The 18496-nt window shown below is 39.6% G+C and overlaps 2 protein-coding genes across 13 annotated transcripts in view; one reads left to right on the forward strand and one right to left on the reverse strand.

Annotated features, from left to right (window-relative positions):
• Positions 1–18496, forward strand: part of SCMH1 (Scm polycomb group protein homolog 1) — a 198641-nt gene that overhangs the window by 161103 nt on the left and 19042 nt on the right. For all 12 annotated transcript variants that reach the window (XM_023518672.1, XM_023518679.1, XM_023518677.1 and 9 more), the window contains 3 exons: positions 4471–4597; positions 14744–14944; positions 16834–17025. In XM_023518672.1, coding sequence (XP_023374440.1) covers positions 4471–4597; positions 14744–14944; positions 16834–17025 — 520 coding nt within the window. The remainder of the gene's footprint in view (positions 1–4470; positions 4598–14743; positions 14945–16833; positions 17026–18496) is intronic.
• The window catches only part of CTPS1 (CTP synthase 1), a 67911-nt gene continuing 64372 nt past the window's right edge, over positions 14958–18496 (reverse strand). The window contains exon 19 of the mRNA XM_023518682.1: positions 14958–15047. The gene's annotated coding sequence lies outside the window, so the exon portion shown is untranslated. The remainder of the gene's footprint in view (positions 15048–18496) is intronic.

Raw genomic sequence — 18496 nt, forward strand, 5'->3', positions numbered from 1 at the left:
CTTCATGTTTACATGGAGGGAGCTAGAAAATGTTCTTCTTAGCAAAGTATCACAAGAATGGAAGAAAAAGTATCCAATGTACACAGCCCTGTTATGAAACTAATTTATAGCTTTCATATGAAAGCTATAACCTAATTATAGCCTAAGAAAATGGGGAGGGGGGTGGGGGAGGAGAGGGAAGGGAGGTGGATGGGTGGAGGGAGGGTGATTGGAGGGATCACCTCTATGGTTTATGTTTCAAGGGTACAAGTGAATCTTTCTAAAAGTAGAATATAAACGTCTTAACACAATAACTAAGAAAATGACATATGTTAACCAGTTTGATGAAAATATTTCAAATTGTATATGAAAACGCCACACTGTACCCCATGATTGCATTAATGTACACAGCTAACATTTAGTTAAGAAAAAAAAGAATCTTTCAAACTCTGATCCCATAGTAATAATAATAATCCCAGATATTTTATTAAGTATTTGATAAATGTGAAACATTTAAAAAAATTATTCTCCTATTATTTTATGTCCTGGCATTTGACCCTTAATTCCCCTTCCTGTTCTTTTGCCTACTTCTGCAAATATACATGCCTTCTACTTCACCCATGAACCTTATACTACTTTTTGAAATAAAGTGATCTGTGGCTAGAGCATAGGCTTTGAAGCCAGACAGACTTAAGTTTAGATCTCATTTCCATTTGTTACCACCTATGTAACTTTGGGAAAGCTTCTTTGAGGAAGATTCTGAGCTCTAGTTTTCTCATCTATAAAATGGAAATGAAATAATATATTAATAAATATGAATATATATGAATGTATATGAATAAATATGAATATATATATGAATAAATATAATACATATATATAAATGTACCTCTCTCAAATAGTAATAATACTTTCTGTTTCTCTGTTTTCTTTGACAATATTCTGGCATCTAACTCTTGTTCCCTTATTCCTTCAGGATCCCCAGGGAATCCTGTCACCACCTCAATGATATTGAACACTGGTAGTTCCCTTCTTCCCTTGACTAATTACTTATTTGGATTTCTTCTTCTTCTTTTTTTTTTTTTCCTGAGACAAAGTCTCACTTTGTCACCCTGGGTAGAATCCCATGGTGACTTAGCTCACAGCAACCTCAAACTTTTAGGCTCAAGAGATCCTCCTGCCTCAGCCTCCCAAGCATCTGGGACTACAGGCACCCACCACCATGCCCGGCTATTTTTAGAGACAGGGTATCTCTCTTGTTCAGGCTGGTGTTAAATTCCTGCGCTCAAGCAGTCCACCTGCCTTGGCCTCCCAGAGTGCTAGGATTATAGGTGCAATCCACTGTGCCCTGCCTAGATTTTACTTTTAACAATATCAAAAACTAGACGCCCATGTTCAATGTGTGTTATGAATACTTCATGAGAGTTTGCATGATTGTTTTCACAGGCAAGGCTATCTTATGTATGCCCGCTGTTATCAGTGCTGTTTCTTTAGCGAATACATGTCTGAAAGGTAGACGGGTTTATACAGCTTCTAGCAACAGACCTTACATGAAACATTTAGAAAAAAAGGAATTTTAGATCCCAATGACCATTACATTTCCTTGTATTCTGAAGTGTTTTTAGAGACTGAACACAGTGGTTCACACCTATAATCACACCCTGCCCAAGGCAGGTGAATTGCTTGAGCTCAGGAGTTTAAGACCAGCCTGAACAAGAGCAAAACCCCTTGTCTCTAAAAATAGCTGGGCATTATGGCAGGTACCCATAGCCTCAGCTACTTGGAAGGCTAAAGCAAGATGATTGCTTTAGCCAAAGAGTTTGACATTGCTGTGAGCTATGATGCCACAGCATTCTACCCAGTGCAACAAAGTGAGACTATCTTAAAAAAAAAAAAGAAAAAAAAAGGGGCTTTTAGAAAATCTAGAGAAAAACTTTCTGAGATCTTTCTGCCCCAGAAACTACCCTGAATAGCATAGAGAAGATACTAGATTTCTCCTGAATCATCTTTATTTCTTCCCATATTATCAGTGATTTATACTGTATGTATCATAAAAAATATGTATTAACACTTAACATATGCCAGACTACCATGCTAAGAATGGTACTCAGAATCAGATCAGATCTTCAAGGAGCTCCAGGCTAATAGGGACACCAGAATGTACACATACAATGACGGTGCACTGACAAGTGCAACAATACCAAATACAGAATGGCATGGAAGAGACAATAATTAGAGGAAAACTGGAAAGGCTTCCTAGATGAACAGAAATTTATAAAAGAAGACAGGGCATCTCAGGCAGAAGAGACAGCTTATTATTGTAAAGGTGTGGACCAGGTCAAACTTCAGGATTTTTAAAGAAGTAATATAGTTACATATTTGCTAGAGTGGGAGGTTTAAAGGAAGGAATGGCAGGTACCATTTTTGCCATGTATAATGTGCATTTTTTGCTCAAATTTTTGAGGGAAAATAAAAATGCATACACGTGTGATACTAATTATTTATCTATATAAATGCTTTAATTATTTTATTTATGTTGATGCATTAAAAGTTAACTCTAGAAAACAATAACAATTATCTGTATGCAAATAATATCCTACAATACAGTAATCTCACCCCCTCAGCACTCTCCCTTTCCCCAGCCACCCTTTCACCAGGCAGGCACTGCAGCTGCAGGAACTTCTAGCCCATCTGGCCAATATTGGCAGATACCACTGCCACCACCATCTTGGAAGTGGCATGCCTTGAGAGCAACGCACCAGTTAGCATCAGGACCTTGGTAAAAGGAGGTAGGAAGTAGCCATGCAGTGGCACCTCTTTCTCTCACAAGAGGCACAAGATGTGGAGGCAGCCGCTCCAGAGAAGCCCAGATTCCTGCCCTTTCTAGCCCTCCTCATCTTTCACACAGATGGCCCCATTCTGAGGCCCCGAGGACACCATGCTGAGGCGGAAGATCCCTGAGCTGGGGTCTGGAGGCCTGGGTTCTGAGACCTGGCTCTACCATTAGCTCATTATTATAACCTTGGGCCTCAGTCCCCATGAAGTTTTCTGTCTACAAGGGTACCTTGTAGCAAAGTGTGAAATCTCAGGGGTACCTAAGCCCATAAATTATAATTTTGAGCCTGTGACTTATCCAGACCCTAAAGGTATTGAGTTGATACAATCTCCCAAATTTGCCAGTAGGAAGAACCATCTAGGATGCTTATTAACAAAACAGATAGATACCCAGATCTTTTTCCTGGAGAGTTGATTCAGTATATTTGTCTTTTTGTTGTTATTGTTGTTTGCAGGTTTTGGCTGGGGCTGGGTTTGAATCCGTCACCTCTGGTATATGGTGCCCTACTACTTGAGCCACAGGCACCGTCCTGATTCAGTATATTTGAATGTGCTTCATGAGTCTCATTTTAACCAGTGCCCCAGGTGATTTGTAGGATTTGCAAGTTTGGGAAAGGTTGGTGTCATTCACTCCGACATTACTGAGTGCTTAAGGTATGGATGGCTCAAGGAGGTCACAATCTAGTCACTAAACAGAAATGTAAATGTAGGGTACTTCACTGGGGTATCATCACGGAAGGCTTCCGCCTCAGCTCACTGTCCTAGGGGCATCAGAATGGGGCTAGCTGTGGTGACCCAGATAAAGCAGGGATCTACCATCAGAAGCCAGAACCTTTAGGGCCAACCCTGACCCCTTATTCCAGCTTCCCAGGAAATACGCCTGCCAGGGTTCTCAGTGGAGTGGCCATGCCACGTTCCCACCAGTGGACATTGGTGGGAATAGGAAATGAGAGGATGTGGGGATGGGAGTGGGCTGGGAGAGGACAGCTAGGGGAAGTTGGGCACTCAGGTCATTCAGACCACTTTCAGCTACTGCCTGGACTCACTCCTAGCTTTTCCACCACAGCCAACTCTGCATTCCATCCCTTTTGCCAGAGAAGGCGATATATTACATAGCCACTTCTGGCCTCCTCTAAGAAATTAAAATAAAAGACTTTATCCTGAAAGTTTGGGCCAAAAATATGTGCACGTTATATATGGGAACACAAAATATACTTAATAAGCTTAAGTGGGAGGTAGGTAGAAGAAAGTCATTAGTAGAATTAAGAAAAGAGTCCTTTCCATTTTTAAAGACAGAGGAACAAAATAACGTCAGGGTAGACTTAAGAAAGCTATGGCATTTTTTTTTTTCTATTTTGCTCTTGTCTGCCCAACTAATAAAGGATCTGGAACTTCACATGATAATACTGAAGCTAGCATAAAAGTAATTAATTAAGCCCTGGCTCTACAGAAGACCAGAATCTTATACATAGATTCAAAGCATCTACTACAGGTACATGCATAGCTTTAGGCCAGATGCTGTGTGGAAAACAAATATAAAACACAGTTCCATTCATAAATATATTTTTGTTTCATGGGTGAATTTAGTGCTAAGAATAGAAGAAAAGACAAGTTACCTATCATGACTAACAGACTTTTCCCCATCTATTTTGACAGAGGAAACCTCGGACTTTGGTGAACCCACCACCCACCTCACCAACAACCAGCACCCCTGAACCAGACACCAGCACTGTACCACAAGATGCTGCCACCATTCCCAGCTCAGCCATGCAGGCCCCCACAGGTAAGAACAGATGATGAGAATACCTGAACAAGCCCCAGGCCCCAATATCTATACTTTCTCTTATCTTACTCCAAAGTAGCTCCCTGTCCATTCATAAACCAATCTAGGACCTTTTAACATCTTTTTATATTTGTGATTTTGAAATAGTTTCAGAGAAATAAAGCAACTTGGATAAGTGTTTTGTGAACTCAGGGTTGGGGATCTGGGGCTGGGGCAGCACCAAGAGTTCCCTGGCCCAGTTTAGAATAATACTCATTCTTCTTAGTTGGGGGTGCTCTCTTCTTAGTTATTCCTTCCACCTTCCAGAACCCTTACAGCCTTCCAATAATGGTGTCAATATTCAGATATGTATGAAATTCCTCTGATATTTTTTTTAAATCATTGATATTGGCAAAGCTTGGTACAGTGAAAGTAAACTTGATTTTGAAGACCAACCTACTTGATTTATAGTGAAATCTGGGTAGATTGATTACCCACATCAGGGTGTGTAACAAACTTGGGTTATACATATCAGTTCCCATTTCATACACTGTATATGACCATAACTAAAAGAAATTCCCCTTTAGAATAGATACACAGCCTGCCAAAGAGGTAACTTTAAAGAATAAGACTTGTTTTCTATGTATAAATTAAGATACATGTATGAAACCTTACTCTGTTACTCTATAGATGCTCCATCATCTTCTGAGAAGTATAAGCAGTTGGAATGATCCCCATGGAAGTTAGGTAGTCTTTCTCTTAGAAGAAGTTGAGTATGTCTCTGCCCAAATCCAAGAATGTTAGAGCTCGAAAGGAAAGCTCAGCCATGGTTTACTCTCCAAATAACTTTTAGAAGATTATAGAGCCTGGCTGTAGTATGTGTGTTCAGCTTAGGGTTTTATCACATGATTTTTCCAAATGTGTCTTCTATGTCTCACTCCAACCAGTTATTGGGTTGGCTTAGTATCATTAGATTAATGAATAGTGGCTTTTGTCCCTGATTATGGGTAAGGAAATAAGAACAGATGAACACATTACTGAAAATATTGATTGCATTTTCCAACTTCACAACATGCTCCCAAGATACCTGTATGCCAACTTAGTTTACCCTATATCATTCTAGGTACCATTTAGGTGCCTATTCAGCAATACCTAGAAGACCCACAGCAGCAGGAGCTTCATGACTGTGCTTTACTGTGTGTTTTAAATGATGCAAACCATCTCTGCCTGCAGTCTCTGGACTGGTGTCCCTCCCTTGGCCTGAATCTCATAGCATAGAGAAAGAAGGAGCTTACTCTATAATATATCCCTGTTTCCTGCTCATGGTCAGACTATAACAGTGTTTACTGATCATTGTTTTACCATCTTTTGATTGGTCCTTGATTCACTTGATGTGACCCAAAGATGTAGTAACAATCCAAGTGCCCTTCAACACATAAATGGATTAATAAATAGAGATATAGCTACATGATGGAATATTATTCAGCAGTAGAAAGATTGAAATTCTGTATTTTTTGTAAAAACCTGGGCAGATTTATGAGAAAACAAATATCACATTTACTCAATACTAAACTGAACCTAGTAGATTAACAACTACAGGTTCACATGAGAGAAAACATCAGTTAAATTCAAATAGGGGGTGAGAGAGAAGAGGGGTGGTAAGTTCCCACACGACAGGTACAATGCACAGGTATGTGGCACACTTGCTGGGTGAAGGACACAACTACAACTCAGACTTTAACCTTAACAAATGCAAACAATTTAAGTAATTTAATTGTATGGACCTTCATATTAATCTGAAATAAAAAAATTTTAGGGCTGGGCACAGTAGGTCATGACTATAATCTTAGAACTCTGGGAGGCTGAAGTGGGTAGATTGCCTGAGCTCAGGAGTTCAAGACTAGCCTGAGCAATAGCAAGTCCCAGTCTCTAAAAAAAATAAAACAATAGCTGGTCATTGTGATAGCAGCCTTTAGTCCCTGCTTCTTGGTACTGAGGGCTACAAAGTGAGTCTCAAAAAAAAAAGAAAGAAAGAAAATTTCAAAAATGTTTAAAAAGAAATAGAAAGGGGAAGAAATGAAGTAATCATTTAATTTCAATGAATTGCATCTTACTGTCTCCATTATCTTGGCTCCATCCAGGATATCTTGGCACTGGATGAACTAACAGTGGAGTCTTGGCTTATCCGAACAGTATGGAAAATTCATAAATTTCAAGTTTCGTTACTTTCCTCTCTATTATTCTTTTTTTTTTTTTAAAGAGACAGAGTCTCACTTGGTCACCCTCAGTAGAGAGCTGTAGTGTCACAGCTCACAGCAACCTCCAGCTCTTGGGCTTAGGCAATTATCTTGCCTCAGCCTCCCAAGTAGCTGGGACTACAGGCGCCCGCCACAATGCCTGGCTATTTTGTTGTTGCAGTTTGGCCGGGGCCAAGTTTGAACCTGCTACCCTCCATGTATGGGGCCAGTGCCCTACTCACTGAGCCACAGGCGCCGCCCCTAACAGTCCTCCTCTCTATTCTTTTTTCTATAGTTTCCTGTTTCCTTGATAGACTGTGAAATAAACTAAGCTGAAATCAGAACCATGAAAAGTTGATACGAAATCTCCATCCTTTTATGGCTGAATAGTATTCCATGGTGTGTGTGTATATATATGTATATATACGTATGTGTGTGTATATATATCATAATTTATTAATCCAAAGATCAGCAGGAGGGATATCAAAGAATTTCAGGGCCATGTTTAAAACTGGCCTAATCCTCTAAAGGTTTTATAGTTTTGCCTTTTATATTTCACCATTTAATGCATGTGGAATGTTTTTTATCATCACCAGACTAGTTATTTTTTTCTTTCTTTGTGTGTTTTAATTTAGGTAAAGTTTACATTAATAAAATGTATAGATATTAAGTACACAATTTTATGAGTTTTAATAAATGTAAGCACCCATGTAACTACAACTCTAATCAAGACAGAAGACATTTTTGTCAACCCCAGAAGTTCCCTTCTGCCTCCTTAAACAGTCTTTATTTCCACCATTATTTACCATAAATTAGATTTTCCTTTTCTTGAACTGAATATAAATGAATCATACTATATGTACTCTTTTATAACCAGTTTCTTTAATTCAAAATAATGTTTTTGAGAAGCAAGCATGTTGTTGTATTGTTTCATTCATGAAACAAATATGTTCATTCGTTTTTAGTGCCAAGTGATAGAACATTAAATAAATATACAGTCATGTGTCACATACCAATGGGAACACATTCTGAGAGATGTGTTTGGGCAGTTTCATAATTTTACAAACATCATAGAATGTACTTCTTCAGACCTAGATGGTATATAGCCTGCTACACACCTAGGCTGTGTGGTACAGCCTATTGCTCCTAGACTATGAACCTGTACAGTATGTTCTTGTACTAGACTCTGTAGGCAATAGCAACATAATGGTAAATATTTAGGTATCTAAACATTTTAAAAGTAACAGTAAAAATATGGCATAAAAGATAAAAAATGGTACACCTGCATAAGGCCCTTACTATGAACAGAGTTTATAGGACTAGAAGTTTTTTCTAGGTGAGCTGGTGAGTGAGTAGTGAGGGAAGGTAAAGGCACAGGACATCACTGTAACACGTAGACTTTATAAACACTGTGTATTTGGCTATACTACATTTATTTTTATATTTTTCTTCAATAATTAATTTATTACATAAATTAATAACTCTTTTTTTTTTTTTTTTTTTTGCAGTTTTTTTGGCTGAGGCAGGGCTTGAACCCGCCACCCCCAGGATATGGGGCCAGTGCCCTACTCCTTGAGCCACAGGTACTGCCCTTGCTTCATACTTTTTTTAATTTTTTGACTCTTTTGTAATAACGTTTAGCTTAAAATACAGATACATCATATAGCTAAACAAAAATATTTTTTCTTTATGTCTTTATCCTATAAGTTTTTTTTCTGTTTTTTGATTATCTTTCCTTTTTAAACTTTTTTTCAAAACTAAGACACAAATACACACATTAGGTCAGGAGCATCAGTATCACTGTCTTCACCTCCACATCTTGTCCCCCTGGAAGGTCTTCAGGTACAGTAACACGCATGGAGCTGTCATCTCCTGTGATAACAATGCCTTCTTCTCTAATACCTCCTAAAATACCTACTAAGGCTGTTTTACAGTTAATTTAAAAAAAAAAAAAGGTAGGAGTACAGTCTAAAATGGCAATAAGAAATGTGGCAATGTAAATAAATACATAAACCAGTAATACGTTATTATCAAGTATTATGTACTATGCATAGTTGTAAGTTCTATGCTTTTATACACCTAGCAGTAAAGTAGGTTTATTTAGATCAGCATCACCATAACCGCATGAGTAATGTGTTGAGCTATGACTTTACCATGGCTATGTTGTCACGTGCAATAGGAATTTTTCAGCTCCATTATAATTTTATAGGACCACTGCTGACTGAAATGTCATTGTACAGTGCAAGACTGTATCACAATTTGTACATCTCTTCTCTTGCTGATGGACATTTGGGTTGGTTCTAGGTTAGGGGGTACTATGAATAAACTGTTATGGACAGTCTTGTGTCCTTTTCATAGATAATTGTTTTATTTTTATTACTCTTCTTATCCCCGAGTTTTCCTGCATTTTTAGTTGTTTCAATAGAAGAGTCAGATCATGAGACCTGGAAATCCTGTTTCTTACCAGACCTCAATAAGTCCTACTCTATGTAGATCTCCCTTCACACTCACCTTCAGAGGCACCTTCTCTGCCAAGTCTTAGTTATTCTGTAAGAGATGAACTTATAAGATGCAATGACATGGCTCTTATTCTACATTCCTTTTTGAGGTTGCAGCTTTCTTGGATCTCCTAAATAAATTGCCTTTATAGTCTGCTTTCCAGCTTCCAAAATTTTATTGTTTTTTCCTCATTTATTATCTAGATCATTTTAGTAAGTTTTAGGAGAGAACAGAATTAAATGGGTATGTTCAATTTGTCCTGTTCACCCTTTTATTTTTTTTTTATTTTTTTATTTTTTTTTGAGACAGGAGCCTCAAGCTATCCCCCTGGGTAGAGTGCCATGGCATCACAGCTCACAGCAACCTCCAACTCCTGGGCTCAAGCGAGTCTCCTGCCTCAGCCTCCCAAGTAGCTGGGACTACAGGCGCCCGCCACAACACCCAGCCATTTTTTGGTTGCAGCCATCATTGTTGTTTGGCGGGCCCGGGCTGGGGATTCGAACCCGCCACCTTAGGTGTATGTGGCTGGTGCCTTAGCCACTTGAGCCACAGGCGCTGAGCCTGTTCACCCTTTTCATTTTTTTTTCTTTATTTTTCTCCTGTTACCTTTCACATCCCACCTCATGTGTTCTGTTTTCCACTTCCCTCTATGTTGTTTCTCCGTAGAACTATAAAGGTGCAGGGTCCTCAGGCTCAGCCCTTTCATTTTATGGGTGGTGAACCTGAGACCCAAAGAGAATGACAGTCCATCCATAGGTCACACACCTACTGCTTATGCTGAATGATAGGGAGATAGATGTCTCCTAGGAAGAGACAAAGAAGGAAATTGTCAAATTCCTCAAACATAACAATGAAGCTACAAGTTACCAAAACCTGTGAGATACAGCAAAAGCAGTCTTAAGAAGGAAATTTATTGCATTAGATGCCTATGTACAAAAAGCAGAAAGACCCCATGAACCTTCTTATGGAAATGGAAAAGGAAGAATAAAATCAAAAACCCAGCAGAAGAAAATAAGTAATCAAAATTAAATCAGAGATTAATAAAATCGAAAATAAAAGAATCATTCAGAAAATCAATGAAACAAAAAGTTTGTTCTTCAAAAAAATAAATAAAATCAATAAACCTTTGGCCAGATTAACTAGAAACAGAAAAGTAAAATCTCTAATAACCTCAATCAGAAATGATAAAGGGGGGCAGCACCTGTGGCTCAGTGAGTAGGGCACTGGCCCCATATACCAAGAGTGGCAGGTTCAAACCCCCAGCCAAACTGCAACAAAAAAATGGCCAGGAGTTGTGGCGGGCACCTGTAGTTCCAGCTACTCAGGAGGCTGAGGCAGGAGAATCACCTAAGCTCAAGAGCTAGAGGTTGCTGTGAGCTGTGTTGTGACAGCACTCTACCAAGGGTGACAAAGGGAGACTCTGGCTCTAAAAAAAAAAAAGAAAGAAAGAAAGATAAAGGAGAAACAAAAAACAGATGTCACAAAAGTACAAGAGATTGTCTCTGAATACTACAGAAAACTCTATGGCCAGAAATTTGACAATGTGGAGGAAATGGATCAATACCTGGAATAATACCTTCTCCCTAGACTTAACCAAGAAGAAATAGATTTCTTAAACAAACCAATTTCAAGCACTGAGATCTAAGAAACAATAAAAAAATTCCCAACAAAAAAATGCCCTGGTCCAAATGGCTTCACACCAGAATTCTATCAAACCTTCAAAGAAGAGCTCACACCTATACTGCAGAAATTATTCCAAAAAAGTGAGAAGGAATTAATTTTCCCCAACACGTTCTATGAAGCAAACAATACCCTAATATCAAAACCAGAAAAAAACTCAAAAAGGAGCACTAAAGGCCAGTTTTACTAATGAATATAGATACAAAGTCTCCCCATAAAATCCTAGCCAATAGATTACAGGTACACATTAAAAAAAATTATACATGATGATCAAGTAGGCTTCATCCCAGGGATACAAAGCTGGTTTAACATACACAAGTCCATATATGTAATTCACCATATCAACAGAAGCAAAAACAAAGACCATATGATCTTTTCAATAAATGCAGAAAAAGCATTTGATAAAATTCACACCCTTTTCTAACCAGAACACTTAAGCATATAGGTATAGGTGGTACATTTATTAAACTGATTGAGGCTGTCTATGACAGACCCACAGTGAATATACTGAATGAAGTAAAACTGAAAGCTTTTCCACTTAGAACTGGAACCAGATAAGGATGTCCTCTATTGCCACTACTATTCAGCATAATGATAGAAGTTCTAACCAGTGCAGTCAGGCAAGAAAAGGAAATAAAGGCCATCCAAGTGGGGGCAGAGGAGGTCAAACTTTCACTCTTTGCTGATACTTGGAGAACCCCAAAGACTCGACCATGAGACTCCTGAAGTGATCAAAAAATACAGTAATGTCTCAGGATATAAAACCAGTGTCCACAAATCAGTAGCCTTTGTATATTCAAACAACAGCCAAATTGAGAAGCTAATCAAGGACACAATTTCCTTCACAATAGCTTCCCAAAAAGAAAGAAAGAAGGAAATACCCAGGAATATACTTAACAAAAGAGGTGAAGGACCTCTACTAATAAAATTATGAAACCCTAAGAAAAGAAATAGCAGAAGATATTAACAAATGGAAGAACATACCATGCTCATGGCTGGGAAGAATCAACATTATTAAAATGTCTATACTTTCCAAAGCAATCTACAGATTCAGTGCAATCCCTGTTAAAATACCAACATAACACTTTGAAGATTTGGAAAAAATAATTCTTCATTTCATATGGAACCAGAAAAAAAAACCCTATACCAAGACAATTATTAGTAATAGAAACCAAGCCGAGGGCATCACCCTACCAGACTTTAGGCTAGATTACAAGTCCATAGCAATTAGAAGAGCATGGTATTGGCACAAAAATAGAGACATAGACATTTTGAACTAAATAGAAAACCACAAGATGAAACTAACATCTTACAGCCACCTGATCTTTGATAAACCAAACAAGAGCACACACTGGGGGAAAGAATTCCTACTCAATAAATGGTGCTAGAAGAACTGGATAACCACATGTAAAAGACTGAAACTGGACCCATACCTCTCACCAGTCACAAAAATTGATTCAAGATGGATAAAAGAGTTAAATCTAAGGCACAAAACAATAAAAACCCTTGAAGAAAGTATGGGGAAAACACTTGAAAATATCAGCCTGGGGAAAGATTTTATGAAGAAGACTTCCATGGCAATTGCAACAACAAAAATAAATAAATGGGACTTAATAAAATGGAAAAGCTTCTGTATAGCTAAGGAAACAACCAAAGCAAATAGACAGTTTTCAGAATGGGAAAAGGTATTTGTATATTATAAATCAGACAAAGGTTTGATAAATAAGATTTACAGAGGACTTAAATTAATCAACAACAAAAAATTAACAATCCCATATATCACTGGGCAAGAGACATGAATAGAGCCTTCTGTAAGGAAGACAGACAGATGGCTAACAAACATGAAAAAATGCTCATCGTCTCTAATCACCAGATAAATGCAAATCAAAACCACCCTGAGATATTACCTGACCCCTCCCCGCCAGTAACAGTAGCCCACATTACAAAGTCCCAAAGCTATAGATGCTGGCATGGATGTAGAGAGAGTGGAACACTCTTCCACTGTTTGGATCACAAACTAAGACAGACTCTTAGGAAAGAAGTTTGGAGAATCCTCAAAGATCTCAAATTAGATCTCCCATTTGACCCCACAATCCCACTATTAGGCATCTACCCAGAAGAAAAAAAAAATCATTTTAGGCCAGGTGCAATGGCTCATGCCTGTAATCCTAGCACTCTGGGAGGCCAAGACAGATGGATAGCTTGAGCTCACAGGTTTGAGACCAGCCTGAGCAAAAAAAAAACCGAGACCCCATCTCTACTAAAAATAGAAAAACTGAGACAAGAGGATTGCTTGAGCCCAAGAGTTGGAGGTTGCTGTGAGCTACGACGCCATAGCACTCTACCCAGGGCAATAGCTTGAGACTCTGTCTCAAAAAAAAAAAAAAATCATTTTATCATAAGCACATTTGCACTAGATTGTTTATCACAGCTGAATTTACAATCACCAAAGACATGGAAACAACCTAAATGCCCATCAACTCAGGAATGGATTAACAACCTGTGGTACATGCACACCATTCAGCCGTAAATAAAGATGGTGACTTCACATTTTTTGTAATATCCTGTATGGAGCTGAAATACATTCTTCTTAGTAAAGTATCACAAGAATGGAAAAGCAGTTATCCAAGGTACTCAATACTAAGAATCCAATAGACAATCTGATGCATGGCCACATAAGTGAAAAACTCATTTCAATTCAAGTTGTGGGGAGGGGTAAAGAGGGATGGGGAAGGGGTTGGGGTGCTCTCACTGAATGGGCATGGGGGTGTTTGGCATACCTTTTGTGTGGGGGACATAACCACAGAGAGACTCTACCTAATCAAATATTTTGACCTGGTTGTTTGTACCCTCACATTAACCTGAAATAAATTTACTTTAAAAAAAAAGATATGTAGGCCTGGTTTATTGGAATATACAAGGATAATCTATTTAGTATGTTTGAAATATCTTTGCATTTGTTAAAGAATAACATTTTCAAAAATGGTTTTATCATAGATCAGATGTTAATAGTTTTTATCCTTTTCATGTACATTTATTTCCATTTAATGGTATAATCCAAAAAGACAAAGCAAAAAATTCTCAGGCTGGTCTTCTAACAAAACTCATTTCCCCTGTGTAATTCTAAATAAACTCTGAAAAAAAAAATCACTCATCTCTGCTTTATATATTAAGATATTGATGGAAATAAAATAATGCATTTTACACATTAAAAGAAAAGGAAAAAAAGATGATGACAAAGGAATCTAAGGTCCAATACAAATGACCAACAGCATGACCATTCTCAGTCCAATGCCACACGCACACACACACATACTCTTGCTATTACCATGTATAATATTGCCCTGGCTCCATATATGTCTCTCCTTAGACATATAAGGTGAAAGATACAAAGAGTATGTGAGGCAGCCCAATACAGAACATGAAAATACTCACATCTGGGGAATTGTTTAGATGTTCTTTTCAGTGCCTAGGAGACAAAGTGCAAATTCTGTGCCTTGGCTTTGGTCTGGGCTATTCTCCCAGCGGCCTATGTTCCCAGAGCCTTTGGTCACACAATTTGGGTTGATGACAGCTGGCTACAGCCTTTTCTTGACCCCCATTTCCTAACCCCCATAGCATTTTACCAGCTTAGCTGCTGGGAATTCTGCTAGGGACCAGAGTCTGGGGTATAAAATATGGAATAGAATACTATTCTTTGACTTTTTTAGTCCAGAGACTCTAAGCTTCTCCAATTCTTTGTCTCCTGTAGTTTGTATCTACTTAAATAAGAATGGCAGCACAGGCCCCCACTTAGATAAGAAGAAAGTCCAGCAACTCCCTGATCATTTTGGGCCAGCCCCTGCCTCTGTGGTGTTGCAACAGGCTGTCCAGGCTTGCATCGACTGTGCTTATCACCAGAAAACCGTCTTCAGCTTCCTCAAACAGGGCCACCGTGGTGAGGTTATCTCAGGTAAGCACCCTTGGGCTGGTATTGCCTCCAAACCAGAGGAACATCCTTCTCAACTGGCGATTTCCGACAAGGCATCCTGGTTCCTTCTTGACACCTGCAGGCTCTGGAGAAATATGAAGGTCCATCCCTCAGAAAATCCTCACTCACCTCCAACTCCCAGATCCCCTCTGAGCCTTCATGTACCCCTGCCAAGGAAAATACCCAGTTCAGATTCTGCTTAACTGAGCCTTTAGACAGATGCTTTTCCTGTCTACCTGTTTAACTTCGCCTATACAGAAAATACAGAAGCATATTGCTTTAAAGGCATTACTGAAGAAAGAATTTAGAGGTGACTATGTTATGGCAACTTTGTTCAGACTGTCACAGCCTCCCACATGCCTTCAGGGAACCATTGAACTCTTCTCTCATTCCTTTAACTCCTCACCTTCCCAGTCCTAAACCAGGCCTAACATAAGAAGACTAAATCCTCGTGCAGAATGGGAAGAGTCATTTCTTCTTTCTTTCCCACTGTTAAGAGTTTAATTCAATAGTACAGAGTTTTTTGCTCTCATTGAGAATATTTATTTTTTTCTGGTATGTCCTGTTTCTGTTTCAGTTTTCCTAAATCCAAAACCTTATTTTTTTTTTATTTCAGGTTAATTTGAGAGTACAAAGAATTAGGGTACAATGTTTGTATTTGTTAGATATAGTCCTATTGTAGTTCTTTACTCACTAAACATACTAAAACTTGACCAAGAACCTTTCGATCTTAACTGTGATGCTATTCCGGAAGCCCCTGCCCCATTTCCCTAACCAATTGTAATAACCAGCTTCAGGAAACCAACTGACATGAAAGAACCCATAAATAACCAAATTGTATTCTTTTGCAAACATTTATTGAGCCCTTTCTATGTGTCAGGTTATTGCCAGACGCTGGCTGAGAGAGCCAGTAGACAATGACAGGCTTAGGAACTACCCCAGTGGAAAAGGAAGAACGTGAGTAGCTAACTGAAAAATGTGTACAGAGTGCTCAGGTGCAGGAACTCAGGCTAAGGAGTAATTGGATGCATGGAGGATGGAGCAGACAGGGAACGAATTATTACAGAAAACTAGGAACTGCTTGGGAAATTAATGTCCCTTCCGAAGTCTAAGCTACTCCCTGTTCTCCTGCTTCTGGAGGCCATCTACAGGGATCTGCCTTCTTTGCTGCCTCTTTTTAGCTACTGTCACTTTTACCCTCTCTATGATTCTTCCTTGGCCCCCAAATTTGTTCCCAAGAATGACCTATCTCCCCAAATCCCCATTCCTTGCTGTCCTCAGAAAAAAAATATAGGTTTTTTGGTTTTTGTGAAATACACATATTTTAATAAAAATAGAGGGTAAAATAAAACCAAGTGTGGGACAGTTCCCAATGTTGCCAAAATTCTAGTATCCTTATATTGATCAGAAATTGTGTACCCACACCATTGCTGGCAATGGCTCAGTTCTCCTCTTCCCCTCAAGTTCTCTGTTCTTAGGCAATTCTTGTGAAAACAGCACCCTAAATGAACAGATGTGAATTCCTCCAGCGTGAATTTCCTGGAGGAGGCTCAGCCAAGTGATGGAACAGATACAATTATGTTCACAGTTGTTTTCATAGGTTGAGTGAAATCATTCCAGAGCCCCGGGTGCAATAGACCTGGCCTGGCCACTCCCATAATTGCCAGCCCTTTGGAGTTGGAGGCAAAAATCAAAGCCCTTGAGGAAGGGAGGGGAAGGGAGGGGAGGGAAGGGAGGGAGGAAGCAAACCTGGGGCACTGATTCCCTTTGTATAACCAGGTAAGCATGAGACAAGCAATGGGCTGGACTCTTCCTGCCCAACACTGCACTGCTGGGCTGACGTGCTCAGCCCTGTTTACTTAACTCCACAGCCATGTTTGACCGGGAACAGCACACCCTCAACCTCCCAGCAGTCAACAGCATCACCTACATCCTCCGCTTCCTGGAGAAACTCTGCCACAACCTTCGTAGTGACAATCTATTTGGCAACCAGCCCTTTACACAGACTCACTTGTCACTCACTTCCACAGAGTACGGCCACAGCCACGACAGGTACCTACCAGGTAGGAGCTGGGATGGGGCCTGGGCTGAGAGTTGGGGACAGGGCCAGCCCTCTGGCCTACCGATCTGGTTAACTACTATGCAAAAGTCTGATTTTCTGTCCCTTACCTTTACCATCTGGGACTTTTCGGTTTCTCTCATCTTTACTTTCTTTTCAGGATTTTGTTTTCTATCACTAGGATTATCCTTATTTCCTCTGGATCCTTATCCCTAGAAAAAGGTGATTTATGGTTCCTCTTCTGGGCTCCAGACTGCATGTGGAGCCACTGTCACCTCAGAGTACCTATCCCAGTGTGAAAGTGGCAGCAAAAGCCTCACAGTGATCCTCCTTGCCAGCAGGAAGGTTTAGTCTGAGGGTGCATTGAGAAATTTGCTCCCTGCTGATTGGCCGTCCATTCTTGGCTTTGGCACATGGCCCTAACTCTCCCAGCACTGCCAGTCTAGCAAGTCATTTCAAGTTCCTGCTGTGTGTAGCTAAGCTGGAAAATAACTTTCTCAGTTAACATACCAGACCACAATGGGAAAGCGGATGCCACATGGCCAGATCAGTGACTAAGTACTTCTGAGAGAGGTTAAAGAATAAATGGAACTCAGCATCTCTAATCTGGACCCCAGGACACAGAACAAGAGAAAGGGGAAGGAAAGCTCATCCCTAAACACAGCAAGGTAGGTCATTGTTGACAGAAAGGAAAGGTCCTTTTAAAAGAGTCCTGCAGACCGTGTTCTCAGGGGTTTGGGGAGGGTCCTATCTGTTGATGAGAAGGCTTAATCCTGAAGGTACCCCTTCTCACCTGCCTCTACACAAGTCTTATTTCCAAATTGCCTTCTCTGCCATCTTTTCATAATAGTCATAATAGAGTCACCGCTGATAAAAGTGCTGGGAGGTGACTATTCACCCAGATATACCTTTGCACCCAAATGTTGCTTTCATGACTTGCGAGCAGGGCACAAAGATAACCTGAATTTCAAATCTTCTTGTGGAAACCAAACCATCCGGTCACTGCAGCCATTTCTGTGACCTCCTGGCTGATCCTTTTCTTCAGAGGGAACTTCTTCTCACTCAGCCTTTTCTAATGGCTGTCTTTCAGCATCAGAATCTCTGAGAACAGGAAAAGATGTCTTACTTGCAGTTAGAGTGTTACACTGGGCATCTGGACTGGGCATAGTAGAGTTGCTACAAACAAAAGGCAAGTTGTTAAATATCCCCAGCTGTTGGCATTCAGGAACTCTGATCTGTGTTTCAGTAATGAAAGTTAGGCCTACTTGAAATTCTGAAAGAATGGATACACAAGAGGAGGTAGCATGCCCATGGGAGGAGCTGCTAATCTAAAGAGAGGTTTCTCAAAGAAATAGGAACTCAGAATTCTTAAACAGAATATTTACATTAAGGAATAAGAGAAGTACAGTGGTAGCAGCATTCAGAGATTGGCAGAGATGTCACGGGTTTGCTGTTCTGAAGGTATTTTGGGATTA

This window comes from Otolemur garnettii, unplaced genomic scaffold (genome assembly GCF_000181295.1).
Source record: "Otolemur garnettii isolate 467f Iridium unplaced genomic scaffold, OtoGar3 scaffold00144, whole genome shotgun sequence".
NCBI classification, from domain to species: Eukaryota; Metazoa; Chordata; class Mammalia; order Primates; family Galagidae; genus Otolemur; species Otolemur garnettii.